Raw genomic sequence first — 22939 nt, 5'->3', positions numbered from 1 at the left:
TGGGGGGGGGCTGAGGGCAGGCTGGGGTGGGGGGCCCTCAGGGCAGGCTGGGGGGGGGGGCTGAGGGCAGGCTGGGGTGGGGGGCCCTCAGGGCAGGCTGGGGGGGGGCTGAGGGCAGGCTGGGGTGGGGGGCCCTCAGGGCAGGCTGGGGGGGGGGCTGAGGGCAGGCTGGGGTGGGGGGCCCTCAGGGCAGGCTGGGGGGGGGCTCAGGGCAGGCTGGGGGGGGGCTCAGGGCAGGCTGGGGGGGGCTCAGGGCAGGATTTGGGGGGGGGGCTGAGGGCAGGCTGGGGGGCTGAGGGCAGGTTGGGGGGGCTGAGGGCAGGCTGGGGGGCTGAGGGCAGGTTGGGGGGGCTGAGGGCAGGTTGGGGGGCTGAGGGCAGGCTGGGGGGGCTGAGGGCAGGCTGGGGGGGGGCTCAGGGCAGGCTGGGGGGGGCTCAGGGCAGGATTTGGGGGGGGGCTGAGGGCAGGCTGGGGGGCTGAGGGCAGGTTGGGGGGGCAGAGGGCAGGCTGGGGGGGCTGAGGGCAGGTTGGGGGGGCTGAGGGCAGGCTGCGGGGGCTGAGGGCAGGCTGGGGGGGCTGAGGGCAGGTTGGGGGGCTGAGGGCAGGCTGGGGGGGCTGAGGGCAGGCTGGGGGGCTGAGGGCAGGCTGGGGGGGCTGAGGGCAGGTTGGGGGGCTGAGGGCAGGCTGGGGGGGCTGAGGGCAGGCTGCGGGGCTCAGGGCAGGCTGGGGGGGCTGAGGGCAGGTTGGGGGGGTTGAGGGCAGGCTGGGGGGGCTGAGGGCAGGCTGGGGGGGCTGAGGGCAGGTTGGGGGGCTGAGGGCAGGCTGCGGGGGCTGAGGGCAGGCTGGGGGGGCTGAGGGCAGGCTGGGGGGGCTGAGGGCAGGCTGGGGGGGCTGAGGGCAGGTTGGGGGGCTGAGGGCAGGCTGCGGGGGCTGAGGGCAGGCTGGGGGGGCTCAGGGCAGGCTGGGGGGGCTGAGGGCAGGTTGGGGGGCTGAGGGCAGGTTGGGGGGCTGAGGGCAGGCTGCGGGGGCTGAGGGCAGGTTGGGGGGCTGAGGGCAGGCTGGGGAGGCTGAGGGCAGGCTGGGGGGGCTGAGGGCAGGCTGGGGGGGCTGAGGGCAGGCTGGGGGGGCTGAGGGCAGGCTGGGGGGGCTGAGGGCAGGTTGGGGGGCTGAGGGCAGGTTGGGGGGCTGAGGGCAGGCTGGGGGGGCTGAGGGCAGGTTGGGGGGCTGAGGGCAGGCTGGGGGGGCTGAGGGCAGGCTGGGGGGGCTGAGGGCAGGCTGGGGGGGCTCAGGGCAGGCTGGGGAGGCTGAGGGCAGGCTGGGGAGGCTGAGGGCAGGCTGGGGAGGCTGAGGGCAGGCTTGGGGGCTCAGGACAGAACAGGGGGTTCAGGGCAGGCTGGGGGTGCTGAGGGCAGGTTGGGGGGCTAAAGGCAGGCTGGGGGGGCTCAGGGCAGGCTGGGGGGCTGAGGACAGGCTGGGGGGCTCAGGGCAGGCTGGGGGGGCTGAGGGCAGGCTGGGGGGCTGAGGGCAGGCTGGGGGGGCTCAGGGCAGGCTGGGGAGGCTGAGGGCAGGCTGCGGGGGCTCAGGACAGGACGGGGGGTTCAGGACAGGACGGGGGGCTGAGGGCAGGCTGGGGGGGCTCGGCGCGGTGCGCGTGGCCAGGATGACGTCCACGATGGTCCCCGTGCGTGCGGCCCCCACGACCTCGAAGCCGTGGGCCTGCAGCAGGCGCCCGTACTCGCCCAGGCTGCGCTCCCGGCCCCGCGACTGCACCAGCAGGTCCAGCGACTGCAGCAGCCCCGGCCGCGCTGCCCGCTTCTGCTCGTCCAGCACCGTCTCTGCCACCAGCAAGCAGTCGCCTGCGGCACAAGAGCAGCCGCTGGGGTCCTGGCCCAGCGAGGGGTGGGGGTGGGGGGGTTGGGGTGTGGAGGGGAGTGGGGGGGTCGAGGGCCTGGGGGGGTGTCCACACTGATGGGGACCGGGGACCGAGGTTAGAAGCATAGGGGACAGGCTGCAGGCAGTGCTGGCTGGGCTGGGGGACCAGGAGCCCGGGGGGGGGGGGGGGGGGGGGGGGGGGAGAGGCAGACAAGAGAGAGGGAGAGACCGAGGAACAGGCAGACACACTGAGCAGGAAGACAGAGAGAAATGGGGGGTGAAGAGGCAGAAATCCCAGGAGCAGGGCGTGGGGGTGCCTGGTCCACCCTCCACGGGTCTGTGTAAGGGCTCCCCGAGGGGGTTCGCCGGGTGGGGAACAGGAGTTCCCACCGTAGGGAGGGGCCTCCATGAGCCCCATGGGGGGTGGGGGGGGGCTAGTGCGGGAAACCTGGGCCCCAGCTGCTGGGAGCTGGTGAGCACCCGCCCCGCACCCATGCGCACAGGAGGGTGAGCTGGGGGGGAGGCAGGCGCCAGCTCCGAGGAGTGCAGTGTGTGCGAGTGTGTGAGTGTGTGTGTGTGTGTGTGAGTGTGGGAGTGAGCGAGTGTGTGTATCAGTTACTGTGTGAGTGTGCGAGTGTGTGTATCAGTTAGTGAGTGTGTGTGTGCGAGTGTGTGTATCAGTTAGTGAGTGTGAGTGTGCGAGTGTGTGTATCAGTGAGTGTGTGAGTGTGCAAGTGTGTGTATCAGTGAGTGAGTGTGTGTGTCTGTGTGTGTGTGCGAGTGTGTGTATCAGTGAGTGTGTGTGTCTGTGTGTGCCTCCTGAGCACCGAAGATGGAGGGACTTGGTGTGAGGCTCCAAGAAGTACAGTGTGTGAGTGTGAGTAAGTGTGTGCACATGTGTGTGTGTCTGTCCGCCTCCTGTGCACTGATGAGGGTGGGGACTCGGTATGACAACTCTGAGCAGCGAATGTACGTGTGTGTGTCTCTGTGTGTGTTTCTCTGTGTGAGTGTTTCTCTGTGTGTGTGTGTTTCTCTGTGTGTGTCTCTGTGTGTGTTTCTCTGTGTGTGTTTCTCTGTGTGTGTGTCTCTCTGTGTGTGTGTGTTTCTCTGTGTGTGTGTCTCTGTGTGTGTCTCTGTGTGTGTTTCTCTGTGTGAGTGTTTCTCTGTGTGTGTGTGTTTCTCTGTGTGTGTGTCTCTGTGTGTGTCTCTGTGTGTGTTTCTCTGTGTGTGTGTTTCTCTGTGTGTGTGTGTTTCTCTGTGTGTGTGTCTCTCTGTGTGTGTGTCTCTCTGTGTGAGTGTTTCTCTGTGTGTGTGTTTCTCTGTGTGTGTGTCTCTCTGTGTGTGTGTCTCTCTGTGTGTGTGTCTCTCTGTGTGTGTGTTTCTCTGTGTGTGTGTTTCTCTGTGTGTGTGTTTCTCTGTGTGTGTGTTTCTCTGTGTGTGTGTCTCTCTGTGTGTGTGTCTCTCTGTGTGTGTGTCTCTCTGTGTGTGTGTCTCTCTGTGTGTGTGTCTCTCTGTGTGTGTGTTTCTCTGTGTGTGTGTGTTTCCTCTGTGTGTGTGTTTCTCTGTGTGTGTGTCTCTCTGTGTGTGTGTCTCTCTGTGTGTGTGTCTCTCTGTGTGTGTGTCTCTCTGTGTGTGTGTCTCTCTGTGTGTGTGTCTCTCTGTGTGAGTGTTTCTCTGTGTGTGTGTGTTTCTCTGTGTGTGTGTTTCTCTGTGTGTGTGTCTCTCTGTGTGTGTGTCTCTCTGTGTGTGTGTCTCTCTGTGTGTGTGTTTCTCTGTGTGTGTGTCTCTCTGTGTGTGTGTTTCTCTGTGTGTGTGTTTCTCTGTGTGTGTGTTTCTCTGTGTGTGTGTCTCTCTGTGTGTGTGTCTCTCTGTGTGTGTGTCTCTCTGTGTGTGTGTCTCTCTGTGTGTGTGTCTCTCTGTGTGTGTGTCTCTCTGTGTGTGTGTCTCTCTGTGTGTGTGTCTCTCTGTGTGTGTGTCTCTCTGTGAGTGTGTCTCTCTGTGTGTGAGTGTTTCTCTCTGTGAGTGTTTCTCTGTGTGTGTTTCTCTGTGTGAGTGTTTCTCTGTGTGTGTGTGTTTCTCTGTGTGTGTGTGTGTCTCTGTGTGTGTGTTTCTCTCTGTGTGTGTGTTTCTCTGTGAGTGTGTTTGTGTGAGTGTTTCTCTGTGTGTGTGTCTCTCTGTGTGAGTGTTTCTCTGTGTGAGTGTGTGCACGTGTGCATGTCTGTCTGCTTCCCGTGCTCTGAGGATGTGGGGAGTCAGTGAGAGCTCTGAGCGTGTGTGTGTGGCTGAACGTCAACCTAGGAACCAGGAGGTCAGGGTTCGATTCCCTTCAGGGCACAGACCCTGGTTGTGGGTTCGATCCCCAGTGGGGGGCGTGCAGGAGGCGGCCGAACCATGATTCTCTCTCATCATGGATGTTTCTCTCTCCCCCTCTCACTTCCTCTCTGAAATCAATAAAAATATATTTTAAAAAAGAGACAACGGTTTTAAGAAAGAAAGTGTGCGACCCAGTCTCACCTGGTTTGCAGCTGCCCGAGATCCGGCTCAGCAACGCGTGGGCCTTGTCGTCCGGCCAATCGCGGAGGATTCTGGAAAGGATGTAGAGGTCGGCCTCCGGGAGGCTGTCTTGGAAAAAGTCGCCTGGTTTCAAGACAAAATGCAGGGACCATCCGTCAGGGACCCAGGCTCCACCCTGGGGATTGAGATGCAAAAGGGGGGCTGCTTATGGTGGGGTTTGTCCCTCCCAAAAGCCGTGTCCACGCCCTAACCCTGGAACCTGGGAACAGAACCAGGGCCTTTGCAGACGGGATGGGGTGAAGGCTCGGAGACGAGGCCGTCCTGGGTCAGGGGGGGCCTCCCTCCAGGGACAGGGTCCTCGTCGGACACAGGAGAGGAGACGCAGACACAGAGGAGCGGCCACGTGGAGACGGAGGGAGGCAGAGGCGGGAGGGAGGGAGGGAGGGAGGCGGCCACCAGCCCGGGGACGCCTGGAGCCCCAGGCGCTGGGAGAGGCAGGGGGACCCTCCCTGGAGGCTCCGGAGGGATCGGCCCTGGGACCCCTGGACCTCAGACGCCTGGTCTCCAGGACGGAGAGAGGACGAATGTCTGTGGTTTTAAGGCGCCCAGTTGTGTGGTTTTGTGTGGTTTGTTTACCCGGCCGGACAAAACCAATACCCGGAAAACCTATTTGAAAAAGTTACACGGTTGCCACGGCGGTCAGCGAGTGTTACAGTGTTACCATGTGGTTGGGCCACGGAATTAGCAAGTGTTACACTGTTACCAGGTGGTCGGCCATGGAATTAACAAGTGTTACACTGTTACCATGCGGTTGGGCCACGGGATTAGCGAGTGTTACATTGTTACCATGCGGTTGGGCCATGGGATTGGCAAGTGTTACATTGTTGCCACGCGGTCGGCCACAGAATTAGCAAGTGTTACATTGTTACCATGCGGTCAGCCACGGAATTAGCAAGTGTTACACTGTTACCATGCGGTCGGCCATGGAATTAGCAAGTGTTACACTGTTACCATGCGGTTGGGCCACGGGATTAGCGAGTGTTACACTGTTACCATGCGGTCGGCCACGGGATTAGCAAGTGTTACATTGTTACCATGTGGTTGGCCACGGAATTAGCAAGTGTTACATTGTTCCCATGTGGTTGGCCACGGAATTAGCGAGTGTTACACTGTTACCATGCGGTCGGCCACGGAATTAGCGAGTGTTACACTGTTACCATGCGGTTGGGCCACGGAACTAGCAAGTGTTACATTGTTACCACGCGGTCGGACCAGGAAGGCTGCCTGCACAGCATAGCATTGTTTTCCAGTCCACGGGAGGGTGTGGGCGGTTATGTGCGAACGCGAGGGCCCTTTACCCGAGGGACCCGAGCTCCGAGGGTTGCGGCACCTGAGGGGGTCACGGAACCCATCGCTCATGGACACGGGGGGACCGTGTACAGAAGGAGGTGCGCACGCCACATGCTCAGAGACACAGGAGCACGCACATGCCCCTGCAGACACACAGACAGACACAGCTGCACACACTCCTGCAGACACAGACTGACTCACCTGCACGCACACACAGACACACCTGCACACACACAGACACACACACACACTCAGTGCCCGCGGTCGGCCCGGGCTGAGCCGACGCGAGGCCGCGGGACGCTTACCTGGCACGAAGCTGACCTGCTGGGCCCGTGCGCGGTCGGGCTGGAAGCCCGAGACGTCCTCGATGACCTCCGGGAGGTCGAACACGGTCACCTTCAGGCCGGGGTACGCCCGGGCCAGCTCGTGGGCGAGGGTTCCCGTGCAGCCTGCGGGATGGACACGCACACACACACACGCTCTACCACCGGACCGGACCGTCCCGGCGCTTAGGAATCCCGCGGTGAGACTCCCCAGTCCACCTCTGCAAAACCAATGCTCTGAACCGCGGGAGGCGGCCAGTCCATGATTCTCTCTCATCGTTAATATTTCTCTCTCTCTCTCCCGTCCTCTCTGAGATCAATACGAACAGGTTTAGAACAAACATGAAAGGAAGGAAGCGAAGGCCGGGCGCTGGCGGCTGTGGCCCGGTTCCCGGGGGCGGACGCACCTCCCAGGTCGCAGGCCGAGCTGAACCGCGACAGGTCGAAGGCCGTGGCCACATGGCGGGCGGTCAGCTTGCTGAGGCTGTGCATGGCCCTCATGAACTGCAGCTTCCGGTCCTGGCTCTGGTAGAAGCAGTCCTGAGGCGGAGCAGGGTCTCAGCCGGGCACGTGGGGTGCGGGCGCGTGGGGTGCAGGCGCGTGGGGTGTGGACGCGGGCGGGTGTACGGGCGTGCGGGCGCGTGGGGTGCGGGCACGTGGGGTGTGGGCGCAGGCGGGCGGGGGGGGCGGGTGCGCACAGGGAAACCCTTAGGGCAGAGCTGGGGCTGTCCCCTTCCCTCCTCCTTTCTGCTGTGGGGACGCAGGCACCCCCGCCCGGCCTGTCCCTGATGTCCCCGGGGCTGGGGGCTTGGGGGCTCGAGGGGTGGGGAGCTGGGCTGGGGGGAGGGGCTCAGCATGGCTGTGGGTCGGGGTCCCGGGGAGAGGGCAAGGCCACTCAGATCTGCCTGGTAACACCCCTGAGCGTCACCGCGGCCTGGGGCAGCGTGGGGGGGGGCAGGCTCTCCTCAGGGCCAGGATGGAGGGACAGCCCCCCTCCTCCCCACCTCGCCAGCACCTCTGGGGGTGGGGGGTCAGGGCAGCTTTGCGTTTTCATTCTCTGCCTCCCTCCCTCCCTGTCCATCCGTCTGTCTGTCTCTCTCCGCCTCAGACCTCACAGGGCGTGTGCTGAGCGCTCCTCCAGCCACAGACTCTGCTCGGGGATCCCTCTGTCTGTCCCTCTGTCTGTCTATCCCTCTCTGTCCCCTTATATCTGTCCGTGTCCCCTGGTGAATTTCTTTCTGTGTCTGTCTGTCCCTCTCTGTGCGTCTGTCTGTCCCTCTCTGTGTCTGTCTGTCCCTCTCTGTGTGTCTGTCCCTCTCTGTGTCTGTCTGTCCCTCTCTCTCTCTGTCTCTGTCCCTCTGTCTGTCCCTGTCTTGTCCCTCCCTGTCCAGAGCCCCTCTCTCTGTCTGCCCGTCTGTCAGTCCCTCTGCCCCACAGGCGACTTCGCCGCGCGCTCCGTCACCCTCCTTCCTTCCATGTCACAGGCAGAACCCGACGGACCCCTCACGTGCGCTCTGCCCTCGCAAACCCTGCTGGGCACGGCCATGCGCCCCCGGAGCCCCCGTCCGTGTGGCCTGCACACCCGGCCCTCGCCGGGCTAGGACCCCACGGCACACACAGCCGTCCTGCTCTCTGGACAGAGGGGACAGGGGGTCGGGGGGACGAGGGGCTGGGAAACTGTGGGCTCCCCGACAGGGAACTGCTCGCAGGAAGCACGGCGCTCAATCTGCCGCAGCACTTCCTGAGGAATCCTCCTTCCGGGGCCTGTGCACCCACAAACGCCCGGAGCTGGGCCCAGCCAGCCCCCCGAGCCCCCAGGGCCCCCAACACTCGCACTCGGGGCGGCACGTGCGCGGAGAGGAAGGCCCCGTCGGGGTACCTGGAACAGGCTGTCCACCGTCCTCCCCTGCGCCCCGCGGTGCCGGCTGGTCCCCTCGCGGACGGCGGACTCCAGCTGCGTGAAGAAGTCCCAGGTGTGCTCGTCGTTGTAGACGATGAGGGGGTGCAGGGAGTACCTGCCGCCCGAGGGCAGGTACCGGCTGGCCAGCTCGGTGTTGCTGTACCCTGAGGGGACATGGGGTCTGGCTGCCTCTCCGGGCCTGGGAACGTCGCCCCCCCCACCCCCCATCTTCCCACTTCTCAGGGACCACGCTCCAGAGTTCAGTTCAACCCAGAAAACACGTTTCATCCTCCCACCCTCCCCCACGCATCCCTCCATCCATTTATTTATATCTCATCTGTCATCTACTGTCCGTCCGTCCATCCATCCATCCATCCATCTCATCTGTCATCTACTGTCTGTCCGTCCATCCATCCATCCATCCATCTCATCTGTCATCTACTGTCCGTCCATCCATCCATCCATCCATCCATTTATCTCATCTGTCATCTACTGTCCGTCCGTCCGTCCATCCATCCATCCATCCATCTCATCTGTCATCTACTATCCATCCCTCCATCCATTTATTTATATCTCATCTGTCATCTACTGTCCGTCCGTCCGTCCCTCCATCCCTATATCCATTTATCTCATCTGTCATCTACTGTCCGTCCGTCCGTCCGTCCATCCATCCATCCATCCATCCATTTATCTCATCTGTCATCTACTGTCCGTCCGTCCATCCATCCATCCCTCCATCCATTTATCTCATCTGTCAACTACTGTCCGTCCATCCATCCATCCATCCATCCATCCATTTATCTCATCTGTCATCTACTGTCCGTCCATCCATCCATCCATCCATCCATTTATCTCATCTGTCATCTACTGTCCGTCCGTCCATCCATTTATTTTTATCTCATCTGTCATCTACTGTCCGTCTGTCCACCCATCCATTTATCTATCCATCCATTTATCTCATCTGTCATCTACTGTCCGTCTGTCCACCCATCCATTTATCTATCCATCCATTTATCTCATCTGTCATCTACTGTCCGTCTGTCTACCCATCCATTTATCTATCCATCCATTTATCTCATCTGTCATCTACTGTCCGTCTGTCCACCCATCCATCCATCTATCCATCCATTTATCTCATCTGTCAACTACCAACCATCCATCCAACCATCCATCCATTCACCTTACCTGTCATCTACTATGTATCTATCCATCTACCTACCCACTATTTCTACCTACCTACCTACCTATCCATCTCTCCATCCATCCATCCATCTACACCTTTAATTATCCATCAACCCACCCACCCATCCACCTACCTATCTATCCATTTATCTCATGTCATCTATAATCCATCCATCCATCCATCCATCCATTTTTCTCATCTGTCATCTACTATGTATCTATCCATCTACCCACCCACTATTTCTATCTACCTATCCATCCATCCATCCATCAATCCATCCACACCTTTAATTATCCATCCACCCACCCATCCATCTACCTATCTATCCATCTTTCTCATGTGTCATCTACTAACCACCCATCCATCCATTTATCGCATCTGATATCTACTATCCATCAATCCATCCATCCATCCATCCATCCATCCATCTCATCTGTCACTACTATATATCCATCTGTCCACCCACTATTTCTACCTACCTATCCATCCATCCATCCATCAACCCATCTATCTACACTTTCAACTATCCATCCATCCTTTTATCTCATCCATCATCTACTATCTATCCATCCATCCATCCATCCATTTTTTTCATCTATCATCTACCAACCATCCATCCATCCATTCATCCATCCATTTATCTTATCTGTCATCTACTATGTATCTATCCATCTACCCACTCACTATTTCTACTTACCTACCTAGCCATCTCTCCATCCATCCATCTACATCTTTAATTATCCATCCACCCATCCATCTATCCGCCTATCCATCCATCCACCTTCTATCCATCCATCCATTTTTCTCATCTGTCACCTACCATCCACCCACCCATCCATCCACCCTTTTATCTCACCTGTCATCTACTATCCATCCATCCATCCACCCATCTATCCATCCATCCATCCATCCGTCTATCCATCCAGGCACCCACCTATTTATTCATTTTTCCATCTATTATCCATATCCTCTGTCATCTATCTATGTATCATCTATCTGTTCACTTATCATCTATGTATCATCTCGCTGTTATCAATATCTACCTATCTCTATCTATCTATCAATCTATCTATCAATCTATCATCTATCTGTCATCTATCCACCCCTCCATGTCGTCTATCTAAATAAATAAGCATCCATGTTGGGCACACGCATATATCCTATTGGTTCTGCTTCTCTGGAGAACCCCGACCGATACAGCCCCTGTGAGACCAGAACCCATAAGAAGTCATTCTCCTAACACACGTGTGCACAGACACGCACGCACACACACACACACACACACACACGTGTCCTTCCTTCCACCCATCCCTTGTCTCTCACCCTCCAGGAAGCAGCCATGTTCCCGAGGGCACAGGGACAGCCAGTTGGGTCCCCCCGTGACTCAGTGACGGGCTCCCGCCTCCCGAGGTTCTCGGCAGAACACCCCCAGTCCCCTCACCTCTCTCCGTCTTCTCCAGCAGCCCCAGGGCCGCACACACGTCCAGCAGCCGCCCGGTCCCGCCCTCGGAGGCCTCAATCTTCTGGGCGATCTCCGTGGCATTCAGGGGGGCTTCGTCTTGCAATAGATCGAACACCTTCATCTTGCAGGCGGTGAACAGGGCCTGTCCGTGGGAAACCGGGACCGTCAGGCTCGGTGTGTGACTTATCGGGGACGTTTCCCTCCCACAGGCCCGAAGGCGGAGGGCAAGGCTGTCACGGTGAGGGAAGTCATCGATGCACCCAGTATTTCCACCGACCTACCTACCTACCTACCTACCCATCCATCTACACCTTCACTTGTCCATCCATCCTCCATCCATCCATCCATCCACCTATCCATCTATACCTTTAATTATCCATCCATCCATCCATCCATCCACCCACCTATCTATCCATCTACCAATCCATCCATCCTTCCATCCATGCACACCTTTAATTATCCTCCATGCACTGATCCTCCATCGATCCATCCATCCATCCACCTACCTCTCTAACCACCCATCTGCCCATCCATTTACACCTTTAATTATCCATCCATCCATCCACCCACCCACCCATCCATCCACCTATCCACCCATCCATCCACCTATCCATCCATCCATCCATCCACCCACCCATCCATCCACCTATCCACCCATCCATCCATCCATCCATCCATCCCTCATTTCATTCATCCATCTACCTATCCATCCATCCACCTACCTCTCTACCCATCCATCTGTCCATCCATTTACACCTTTAATTATCCATCCATCCATCCATCCATCCATCCATCCATCCATCCATCCATCCACCATTTCTACCTACTTACCCATCCATCTGTCTACACCTTCAACTATCCATCCATCCATCCATCCATCCATCCATCCATCCATCCACCATTTCTACCTACTTACCCATCCATCTGTCTACACCTTCAACTATCCATCCATCCATCCATCCATCCATCACTCATTCATCCATCCATCTATCCATCCATCCACCTACCTCTCTACCCATCCATCTGTCCATCCATTTACACCTTTAATTATCCATCCATCCATCCATCCATCCATCCAATCATAAAAGAGAGGGTTTAGGCTACAGCTGGTACAAGGTTTGCTCAAGATTAGAGCAAATGAGTGAGCCTGGCTGGTGTGGCTCAGTGGTTGAGCATCGAGCTATGAACCAGGAGGTCACAGTTTGACTCCACACCCTGAGGTTGTGGGCTTGATCTGCAGTAGGGGGCGTGCAGGAGGCAGTCAATCCATGATTCTCATCATGGATGTTTCTCTTTCTCTCCCAAAAAATAAATAAATAAATAAGTAAAAACATATTTAAAAAGAAAAGAAATGGGGTCTTTGCAGATGCGATGGAATGAAGGCTCAGAGACGAGGCTGTCCTGGGTCAGGGGGGGGCCTCCCTCCAGGGACAGGGTCCTCGTCGGACACAGAAGAGAAGACGCAGACACAGAGGAGTGGCCACGTGGAGATAGAGGGAGGCAGAGGCGGGAGGGAGGCAGCCACCAGCCTGGAGACACCTGAGCCCCAGGCGCTGGGGGAGGCAGGAGGGACCCTTCCTGGTGCCTCTGGAGGGAGCAGGGCCCTGGGACACCCGGTCTCCAGGATCGACAGGAGGGAGCAGGGCCCTGGGACACCCGGTCTCCAGGATCGACAGGAGGGAGCGTGGCCCTGGGGACACCCAGACTCCAGGATCGACAGGAGGGAGCAGGGCCCTGGGACACCCGGTCTCCAGGATCCACAGGAGGGAGCAGGGCCCTGGGACACCCGGTCTCCAGGATCGACAGGAGGGAGCGTGGCCCTGGGGACACCCAGACTCCAGGATCGACAGGAGGGAGCGTGGCCCTGGGACACCCGGTCTCCAGGATTGACAGGAGGGAGCGTGGCCCTGGGACACCCGGTCTCCAGGATCCACAGGAGGGAGCGTGGCCCTGGGACACCCGGTCTCCAGGATGGACAGGAGGGAGCGTGGCCCTGGGACACCCGGTCTCCAGGATCGACAGGAGGGAGCAGGGCCCTGGGACACCCGGTCTCCAGGATCGACAGGAGGAATCTCTGCGGTGAAGCCCCCAGTGTGTGGTCCTTCGTCTCGGCCGCCCCAGGGTGGCCGTGGAGGTACCTTGGAGGCTTTGAAGCCGTCCAGGAGTTCCAGGAGGGGCGTCGGGGGCAGGCTGTCCACCATCCTGCTAGGAACCGAGTTCCTCCGGCCCAGAGCCCGAGGCTGGTCGCCCTGCACCTGGGCCCCGCCCTGGCCGCGGCCCTCCACGTCGCTGAGGTCGCTGAGGTTCTCGAAGGTGTCGACGGCGGGGATGGAGTCGTGCTCGGCCGGCGGCAGGTCCTCGGGGTGCCGTGTGAGGTACAGCTCCGCCAGCTTCTTGCAGAAGTGGTTCAGGGGGAAGCCCACGACGTTGAGGAAGTCTCCGTGGACATACTCGACCAGCATCCCGCCCAGCGCCTGGATCCCGTAACCGCCGGCCTTGTCCCTGCGTGGGGGCGCGGGAGGGAGGGTAAGACACAGGGCAGGAGCCCGGCCGGCGGGGCTCAGTGGTTGAGCTTCAACCTAGGAACCAGGAGGTCCCGGGTTCGATTCCCGGTCAGGGCACCTGCCCGGGTTGCAGGCTCCATCCCCAGTGTGGGGCGTGCAGGAGACAGCTGATCCCTGATTCTCTCTCATCATGGATGTTCCTCTCTCTCCCTCCCCCTTCCTCTCTCTGAAGTCAGTCAAAAACATATTTTTTAAGCCCAGGCTGGTTTAGGTCAGTGGATAGAGCGTCGGCCTACGGACCGAAGGGTCCCGGGTTCGATTCAGGTCCAGGGCACATGCCCGGGTTGCGGGCTCGATCCCCAGTAGGGGGCGTGCAGGAGGCAGTCGATCCCTGATTCTCTCTCATTGTGGATGTTTCTCTCTCTCCCTTCCTCTCTGAAATCAATAAAAAAATACTAAAAAAAAAAAAAAAATTTTTTTTAAACATAAATCCAAAAAGAATAAAAGGCCGGTGGGTGTGGACTCTCCCCCTGAGCCTGAGCCGTGGGGAGCGGATGAGCCCGGCCCGGCCCGATGGGGACACTCACATGGGCTCCCCGCTGTGGATGTAATCCCACAGCAGCTCCTCCGACAGCTGCGAGAACTTCACCAGCGTCTCCTCGTAGAATTCCGAGATCTCCATGTCCAGCCGGCTGTCTGCGGGTACAAGAGGCCCGCGGTCGGGATGCGTGTCGCCTGCGTCCCCGAGTTTGTGTCGCCGCCTGGGCGGGGGGGGGGCGTTGCCCCAGCGATGCGTGCGGCTCAGATGTGGATCATGAACGCAGGGGAAAAGGTTCAATGTAGAGGGAAAGATTAGAAGAAAATTAGAGGAAACAGTCTGGCAGGCGTGGCTCCATTGAGCGTCGACTAATGACCCAGGAGGTCCCGGGTTCGATTCCCGGTCAAGGGCCCGTACCCGGGTTGTGGGCTTAATCCCCAGTAGGGGGCGTGCAGGAGGCAGCCAGTCCATGAGTCTCTCTCATCGCTGATGTTTCTCTCTGTCTCCCTCTCCCTTCTGCTCTGAAATCAATAAAAAATATTTTATTTTTTTTTAAATTAAGAAAATTAGAGGAAACACACAAACAAAATGAGCTGAGAGGCGACGGAGCTGCAGCCGGCAGGCACAGCGGACGAGACGGGCCCGTGTTTTGCTGTGATAATTCCTGGAGTGGCATTTCCGGGGCCCACAGCCCTCGGCGGTGGGGTGAGAGGAGCCCCAGGCACATGGCTGCCTGTTGGGCTCCCCCGACTTCAGAGAGCCCCCCATAGCCACTGTCCAGGCGCATATGATGTCCCCCCAAAATTCCCCGTCTACCCAGAGCCTGTGAGTGAACCTCCTATGGGAACGGGGCCTTGGCAGACGGGATGGGGTGAAGGCTGGGAGACGAGGCCGTCCTGGGTCAGGGGGGGCCTCCCTCCAGGGACAGGGTCCTTGTCGGACACAGAGGAGCGGCCACGTGGAGACGGAGGGAGGCAGAGGCGGGAGGGAGGGAGGTGGCCACCAGCCCGGGGACGCCCGGAGCCCCAGGTGCTGGGAGAGGCAGGAAGTCCGAGATCCGGGGTCCCAGGGCCGTGGTGGGAGTCGTGCCCCAGCTGCCCCGCCCCCCCGGGCCCTGGTCACCGAGGGTCCCCAGGCCCCGCCGTGAGCCTGGGGAGGGGTGGAGCCGGCCGGGTACCTCGGCAGGAGCACTGGATGATGGTGACGCCTGTGAACACACTGTGTTCCTTCCCGTTCAACCTGCAAGACACAACCGTGTGGCTCAGTGGGTGGAGCGCCGGGCCTCGGACTGAAGGGTCCCGGGTTCGATTCCGGTCCGGAGCGTGTACCCGGGTTGCAGGCTTGATTCCCGGTCTCAGGCCGGGCACGTGCAGGAGCCGACCAATCGATGTGTCTCTCTCCCATCAATGTTTCTCTCTCTCTCTGTCTCTCCCCCTCCCTTTCCATTCTCTCCATGAAAAAAAAAAAAAAATCAAGCCGGTTTGGCTCAGTGGATAGAGCGTCGGCCTGCGGACTGAAGGGTCCCGGGTTCGATTCCGGTCAAGGGCACAGGCCCGGGTTGCAGGCTCCATCCCCAGCAGGGGGCGTGCAGGAGGCAGCCGGTCCATGATTCTCTCTCATTATTGATATTTCTCTCTCTCCTTCCCTCTCTCTTCCTCTCTGACATCAATAAACATAAATTTTAAAAAATAAAAATAAAATAAAATAAATAAAAATAGTAAAAGGTACTAAAAAAAAAGGGAGACAGACGGGTTCAGGGGGGACACAGGTGTGGGGTCACCGGTCCCAGTCAGCAGGGAGCACATGGACCCCAACATCAGCAGAACGGGGGGGGGGGGGGGGGGGCGGGATAAGAGGAACCCAGATGGCGGGCAGCCCTCAGCTGGCTATTTCTTTTCTTTCTTTTTTTAAAAAAATATATTTTATTGATTTTTTTTACAGAGAGGAAGGGAGAGAGACAGAGAGCTAGAAACATTGATGACAGAGAAACATCGATCAGCTGCCTCCTGCACACTCCCTACTGGGGATGTGCCCGCAACCAAGGTACATGCCCTTGACCGGAATCGAACCCGGGACCCTTCGGTCCGCAGGCCGAGGCTCTATCCACTGAGCCACACCGGCCGGGGCCCGAGCTGGCTGTCTCTGAGTGTCCGTCCGTTTGCTCCCCTGGGATCTGTGCTGGGCCCTGGGATAGCGGGTCAGGGGGAGGCGGCCCTGGGGAGGAGGGAGGAGGGAGGAGGGACCGGAGATGAAGGTCGCGGACACGTGGACCCCGGCTCCAGCCCCATTTGGGGGGGACCGAACACAGCGAAGCTCCAGGGTGCTGGGCCCGGCCGCCGAGGGACCCCGCAAGGACCCCAGCCCCTCCCTGCGTCCCTGGCTCCATGGGACGGGGCTGGTCCCCGGGAGGCGGTCGCCATGGCGCCCACCTGGAGAGCATGCCGTAGGCATCCTGCTTGTCCACCGGCTTCTCCAAGATCAGCCCCTGCAGCGCCTGCAAGACAAACGGGAGAGCGGCGGGCGTGTCCAGCCCGAGCGGGCCGTGCAGGCTGCCCTGTCCCCTCGCTGCACTTCCCTTTTAGAACTCAGGGTGGCTCCGTGGCTTGGGCATCGGTCGAGGACCCAGGAGGTCAGGGTTCGATTCCCGGTCAGAGCAACCGATGGATGTGTCTCTCTTTTGCCTTTTCTCCCGCGCTCTCTGAAAATCCATGGAGCCCCGGCCGGTGTGGCTCAGTGGATAGAGCGTCGGCCTGCGGACCCAAGGGTCCCGGGTTCGATTGCGGTCAAAGGGGCACGGACCTCGGTGGCAGGCTCCTCCCCGGCCCAGGCCCTGGTCAGACCCTGTGCAGGAGGCAACCCATCGACGTGTTTCTCTCTGTGTTTCCCTCTCTCTTCCTCTCTCCCTAAAAATCAATGGGAAAAAAAGTAAAATAAAATAAAATAAATTAAATAAAATATAAAATAAATAAAATAGAATAAAATAAAATAAATAAAATAAAATAATAAAATAAAATAATAAAATAAAATAAAATAAGAAAATAAGAAAATAAAATAAATAAAATAAAATCAATGGGAAAATATGTCCGGGTGAGGATTAATAAAAAATAAATAAAATTCAAGGTGAGCCCGGACGAGGTGGCTCAGTTATTGAGCATTGACCTATGAACCAGGAGGTCACGGTTCGATTCCCGGTCAAGGGCACAGGCCCGGGTTGTGGGCTCCGTCCCCAGGAGGGGGTGTGCAGGAGGCAGCCGGTCCGTGATTCTCTCTCATCATGGATGTTTCTCTCTCTCTCTCCCTTCATCTCTAAAATCAATAAAAATATATTTTTAAAAAGAAAAAAAAGAGGGAAATTGGGGCACAGGCTCCCACTGAGGGAGAAGCCACGTGCAGACGACGCCCGATATCGGGATGCTGTGACGCGGCCGGGAGCCGGGAGCCGGGAGCGGGGAGCCGGGAGCCGGGAGCCGGGAGGAAGGGCTGGGACAGGCGCTCCTGAGGGCGGGCAGCCCGCGCCCGACTGGGTGACCGGGGCGTGCAAACCCCCGGAGGGCGGCCGGGAGCGGGACTCACCACGATGGTGTCGGCTCCGATGACGATGTCGGGGGCCCGGAGGTCTTTCTGCAAGAAACACAAACGCAGCTTTATTTTAATTTTTACTATTTTTTAATCCTCACCTGAGGATATTTTTCCATTGATTTTTGGAGACAGAGTGGGAGCCAGAGGGAGAGCCAGAGAGAAACATCCATCGATGGGGTGCCTCCTGCACGCGCCCCGACGAGGGCCCGGGGCGGGGAGGAGCCCGCAACCGAGGTCTGTGCCCTTGATCAGGAATCGAACCCGGGACCCTTTGGTCTGCAGGCCGATGCTCTATCCACTGAGCCACACCAGCTAGGCCCAAACCCAGCTTTAAAAACAACGCATGTCACCCGGCCGGCGTGGCTCAGGGGTTGAGCGTTGACCTATGAACCAGGAGGTCACAGGTCGATTCCCAGTCAAGGGCACATGCCCAGGTTGTGGGTTCGATCCCCAGTAGGGGGCGTGCAGGAGGCAGCCGGTCCATGATTCTCTCTCATCATGGATGTTTCTCTCTCTCTCTCTCCCTTCCTCTCTGAAGTCAATAAAAATATCTTTGCCCTGACCAGTGTGGCTCAGTGGATAGAGCGTCGGCCTGCGGACTGAAGGGTCCCGGGTTCGAGTCCGGTCAAGGGCATGTACCTTGGTTGCGGGCACATCCCCAGTGGGGGGCGTGCAGGAGGCAGGCGATCGATGTTTCTCTCTCATCGGTGTTTCTGACTCTCTATCCCTCTCCCTTCCTCTCTGTGAAAAATCAATAAAATATATTTATAAAAATAAAATATATATATTTTTAATAGAAATAAAATAAAATGCTCCTAACCAAATAGTTCAATAACAACAACAAATACAATGAAGCCTGAATCCTCCCCCCCTCCCTCCCCGTCACAGGCGGAGACCCCCCCCCCCCAGGCGGCCGACGCCGAGCCCCCCTCGCCTGGTGCATCCTCCGGGCGACGTCCAGCGCCTTCTGCTTGGCCGTCTCCATGGCGTAGGCGTACGGCGTGGGGAACGAGGCTTTGTTCAGCTTCTCCTTAAACCGGGAGGGCACCACCTCGAACCTGAGACCCTGCAACCGGAGAAGAGGGGGGACGGGGGTTCGAGGACGGCAAGGACGAGGGACAGAGTGGGGGAGGGTCCCCAGATACATGGCCTTTTCCTGATGACTGAACTTTCACCCACTGCCCACTCCGGGCCGCTGACCTGGACGGGCACCACTGCCCACGTCAGTCACACGGACGTCAGGGGGTGGTAATGACTCAGCTGCTGGCCACCCTGGTGACCGCGGGTCAAAGGGCTCCCCAAGCGTCCCCAAGGCCGGGGCCTCACCCCCACAGGGGCCGAGACTAGAAATAGTCTTCCCGCCAGAAATAAAACAAAATGAGATAAAAATAAGAAAAAAATAAAATAAAATAAAATAAAATAGTAAGATAAGATAAAATAATAAAATAAGAGAAAGTAAAATAGTAATATAAAATAAAGCAAAATAATAAAATAAAATAAGAAAGTAAAATAAGATAAAATAAAATAACATAATCAAATAAATTAAATAAAACAAAAATGCTGTATGAGCCCTGGCCAGTGTGGCTCAGTGGATAGAGCGTCGGTCTGTGGCGTGAAGGGTCCCGGGTTCGATTCCCGGTCAGGGCACAGGCCCGGGTTGTGGGCTCGATCCCCAGTGGGGGGCGCGCAGGAGGCAGCCGGTCCATGATTCTCTCTCCTCATGGATGTCTCTCTCTCTCCCTCTCCCTCTCCCTTCCTCTCTGAAATCAATAAAATGAATAAAATTTAAAATATTAAAAGTAATAAAATAAAATAAAAATAGTAAAATAATAAAATAAGTCAATGGGGGGTAAGGGGGACATATGTAACACGTTCAACAATAAAGAATTATATTTAAAAAAAATAACCTAAATAAATAAAATTAAATTTATAAAAAAGCTGTGTGAAGGGAAACTACGTCTTTTACTTTTTTAAAAAAATATATATTTTTATTGATGTCAGAGAGGAAGGAAGAGGGAGAGAGAAACATCCATGATGAGAGAGAATCATGGACCGGCTGCCTCCTGCACGCCCCCCACTGGGGATGGAGCCCACAACCCGGGCATGTGTCCTTGAGCGGGATTCGAACCCGGGACCCTTCAGTCCGCAGGCCGACGCTCTATCCACTGAGCCACACCGGCCAGGGCTTCCAAATGTCTTTGTTAATGTTGCCCCCGAGCGGGTGGTCCCTGCAGGAGGCAGGCCCCGGGGATGGACACCGAGGGGCAGGAACATGGGCCTTGACCCCTGAGGGTAAATAAACTGGCCGCCCCCCTGGCAGAGCAACCGCCTGGCTGCAGGCAGAGAGGGGACTGGCACACGGACCAGGCTTGGCCGGCCGCCCGCCAGACCCCCGGCCAGTGGGCGCTCGGCCGCCAGACCCCCGGCCAGTGGGCGCTCGGCCGCCAGACCTCCAGGCCAGTGGGCGCTCGGCCGCCAGACCCCCGGCCAGTGGGCGCTCGGCCGCCAGACCCCCGGCCAGTGGGCGCTCGGCCGCCAGACCTCCAGGCCAGTGGGCGCTCGGCCGCCAGACCCCCGGCCAGTGGGCGCTCGGCCGCCAGACCCCCGGCCAGTGGGCGCTCGGCCGCCAGACCCCCGGCCAGTGGGCGCTCGGCCGCCAGACCCCCGGCCAGTGGGCGCTCGGCCGCCAGACCCCCAGAACTGGCCACGGACACACCTGCGTCCCCACCCGCAGACCGGGGCCCCCGAGGCCGGGACTGGCCTGCAAGACCCCGGTCACTGCAGCCCTGGGCCCGAGGACTCACCTGGAGGCACTGACCTCACACCCGTCCTGGGAACCTCCACCCGCCCACCCCACCCCCGTCGCCAGCCGGGGACCTTGGCCCTCCATCCCGTCCACCGGCTCCGGGGTCACTGACCTCCTGGGCACGGGGTCCCCGGTCGGTCACCAGGCGGCTCGCCAATGGGCTCCCTGGTCACTAGGCCACAGGGTCACTGGACCCCTCCTGGCACCAGGCCCAGGGTCAGTAGGTGGACCAGTCACCAGGCGCCCGGGTCACTAGATCTGCTGGTCACTGGGCCCCCCGGTCACTAGATCTGCTGGTCACTGGGCCTCCCTCCCATCACCAGACCCCTGGTCACCGGGCCCCTGGTCACTGGGCCCCTGGTCACCGGGCCGCCTGGTCACCGGGTCCCCTGGTCACCGGGTCCCCTGTTCACCGGGCCCCCTGGTCACCGGGTCCCCTGTTCACCGGGTCCCCTGGTCACCGGGTCCCCTGTTCACCGGGCCCCCTGGTCACCGGGTCCCCTGTTCACCGGGTCCCCTGGTCACCGGGCCGCCTGGTCACCGGGCCGCCTGGTCACTGGGTCCCCTGGTCACCGGGCCCCCTGGTCACCGGGTCCCCTGTTCACCGGGTCCCCTGTTCACCGGGCCCCCTGGTCACCGGGTCCCCTGTTCACCGGGTCCCCTGGTCACCGGGCCGCCTGGTCACCGGGCCGCCTGGTCACCGGGCCGCCTGGTCACCGGGCCGCCTGGTCACTGGGTCCCCTGGTCACCGGGTCCCCTGGTCACCGGGCCCCCTGGTCACCGGGTCCCCTGTTCACCGGGTCCCCTGGTCACCGGGCCGCCTGGTCACCGGGCCGCCTGGTCACCGGGCCGCCTGGTCACTGGGTCCCCTGGTCACCGGGTCCCCTGGTCACCGGGCCCCCTGGTCACCGGGCCGCCTGGTCACCGGGTCCCCTGGTCACCGGGCCGCCTGGTCACCGGGTCCCCTGTTCACCGGGTCCCCTGTTCACCGGGCCCCCTGGTCACCGGGCCCCCTGGTCACCGGGTCCCCTGTTCACCGGGTCCCCTGTTCACCGGGCCCCCTGGTCACCGGGTCCCCTGTTCACCGGGTCCCCTGGTCACCGGGCCGCCTGGTCACCGGGCCGCCTGGTCACCGGGCCGCCTGGTCACCGGGCCGCCTGGTCACTGGGTCCCCTGGTCACCGGGTCCCCTGGTCACCGGGCCCCCTGGTCACCGGGCCGCCTGGTCACCGGGTCCCCTGGTCACCGGGCCGCCTGGTCACCGGGTCCCCTGGTCACCGGGCCGCCTGGTCACCGGGTCCCCTGGTCACCGGGTCCCCTGTTCACCGGGCCCCCTGGTCACCGGGTCCCCTGGTCACCGGGTCCCCTGTTCACCGGGCCGCCTGGTCACCGGGTCCCCTGGTCACCGGGTCCCCTGGTCACCGGGCCCCCTGGTCACCGGGCCGCCTGGTCACCGGGCCCCCTGGTCACTGGGCCCCTGATCCCTGGGCCCCCTGGTCACCGGGTCCCCTGGTCACCGGGTCCCCTGTTCACCGGGCCGCCTGGTCACCGGGTCCCCTGGTCACCGGGTCCCCTGTTCACCGGGCCCCCTGGTCACCGGGCCGCCTGGTCACCGGGCCCCCTGGTCACTGGGCCCCTGATCCCTGGGCCCCCTGGTCACCGGGTCCCCTGGTCCCTGGGTCCCCTGATCCCTGGGCCCCCTGGTCACCGGGTCCCCTGATCCCTGGGCCCCCTGGTCACCGGGTCCCCTGGTCACCGGGTCCCCTGGTCACCGGGTCCCCTGGTCCCTGGGCCCCCTGGTCACTGGGTCCCCTGGTCACTGGGCCCCTGGTCACCGGGCCGCCTGGTCACCGGGCCGCCTGGTCACCGAGTCGCCTGGTCACCGGGTCCCCTGGTCACCGGGCCCCCTGGTCACCGGGTCCCCTGGTCACCGGGTCCCCTGGTCCCTGGGTCCCCTGGTCCCTGGGTCCCCTGGTCCCTGGGCCCCCTGGTCCCTGGGTCCCCTGGTCCCTGGGTCCCCTGGTCCCTGGGCCCCCTGGTCCCTGGGTCCCCTGGTCCCTGGGTCCCCTGGTCCCTGGGCCCCCTGGTCACTGGGTCCCCTGGTCACCGGGCCCCCTGGTCACTGGGCCCCTGGTCACTGGGCCGCCTGGTCACCGGGCCGCCTGGTCACCGGGTCCCCTGGTCACCGAGTCACCTGGTCCCTGGGCCCCCTGGTCACCGGGCCCCCTGGTCACTGGGTCTCCTGGTCACTGGGCCCCCCGGTCACTGGGCCCCCTGGTCCCTGGCTCCTTGGTCACCGGGCTCCCCGAGCACTAGGCTCCCGGCCCCCAGGCCTCACCTACAGACCCCGGCCCCGTCCCCGGTTCCCCGGCCCCGGCCGCAGCCCCCCGGACCCCCGGGCCCGCCCCCCGCGCTCACCGCGGTGCTGAGGATCTCCTGGCGGCGCGGGGAGGCGCTGGCCAGCACCACGTGCTTGTGCCGCAGCCTCCGGATCACCGGGTAGAGGACCATGGCGCCCGGACCCCCGCGCCCCGAGTCCGGCCCTTCGCGCGGCGCGACCGGTCCGAGCTGCGCAGCCGCGGAAGCCACCGTCGACCACCGGACGCCGCCCCGAACGCCGGCTCTGAGCCTACGTCCCGGCGCTTTTAAGGCGGCCCCGCCCAGCGGAGGCACGTACGCCAGGCCCCGCCCCTACGTAATCCCCGCTCTGAACGCGGGCACGCCTACTGGAGGCACATACGCCAGGCCCCGCCCCTACGTAACCCCCGCTCTGAACGCGGCCACGCCCATTGGATGAACGTACACCAGGCCCCGCCCCTGACAAATCTCCGCTTGCAGTTCTGCGGGGCACAGCGTCTGGGCAGGCCCCGCCCACCGGAGGCACGTAGGCCAGGCCCCGCCCCTACGTA

At 60.5% G+C, this 22939-nt stretch overlaps 1 protein-coding gene and 1 non-coding gene across 2 annotated transcripts; one reads left to right on the top strand and one right to left on the bottom strand.

Annotated features, from left to right (window-relative positions):
- Positions 1–1137: 1137 nt before the first annotated feature.
- ASMTL (acetylserotonin O-methyltransferase like) lies at positions 1138–22640 on the bottom strand. The gene is made up of 13 exons (XM_070402702.1): positions 22449–22640; positions 18160–18291; positions 17220–17267; positions 16076–16140; positions 14824–14885; positions 13696–13804; positions 12743–13106; positions 10584–10746; positions 7939–8123; positions 6467–6599; positions 6042–6185; positions 4387–4509; positions 1138–1856 (listed from the first exon to the last, which is right to left on the bottom strand). The coding sequence occupies exons 1-13, from the start codon at positions 22539–22541 to the stop codon at positions 1540–1542; spliced, it is 1938 nt and encodes a 645-aa protein (XP_070258803.1). The 5' UTR covers positions 22542–22640; the 3' UTR covers positions 1138–1539.
- On the top strand, positions 18794–18872 carry TRNAH-GUG (transfer RNA histidin (anticodon GUG)). Its single transcript has one exon. It is a non-coding gene; the product is annotated as a tRNA-His (tRNA).
- Positions 22641–22939: the final 299 nt, after the last annotated feature.

The sequence above is a fragment of the Myotis yumanensis genome, unplaced genomic scaffold (assembly GCF_028538775.1).
Source record: "Myotis yumanensis isolate MYYU_CA2020_CCGP unplaced genomic scaffold, mMyoYum1.0.hap1 SCAF_24, whole genome shotgun sequence".
Taxonomy (NCBI): Eukaryota; Metazoa; Chordata; class Mammalia; order Chiroptera; family Vespertilionidae; genus Myotis; species Myotis yumanensis.
Note: the sequence above shows the minus strand (reverse complement) of the source record. Positions and strands in the feature narration are given on the sequence as shown.

Excerpts from the sequence above, each read along its gene's own strand:
- ASMTL (XM_070402702.1), bottom strand. The coding sequence starts at position 22,541 with ATGGTCCTCTACCCGGTGATCCGGAGGCTGCGGCACAAGCACGTGGTG. Across the intron at positions 17,268-18,159 it reads TCGCCCGGAGGATGCACCAG|AAAGACCTCCGGGCCCCCGA; the intron begins GCGAGGGGGGCT and ends TGTTTCTTGCAG. Across the intron at positions 10,747-12,742 it reads ACGGCTTCAAAGCCTCCAAG|GCCCTGTTCACCGCCTGCAA; the intron begins GTACCTCCACGG and ends TCCCACGGACAG.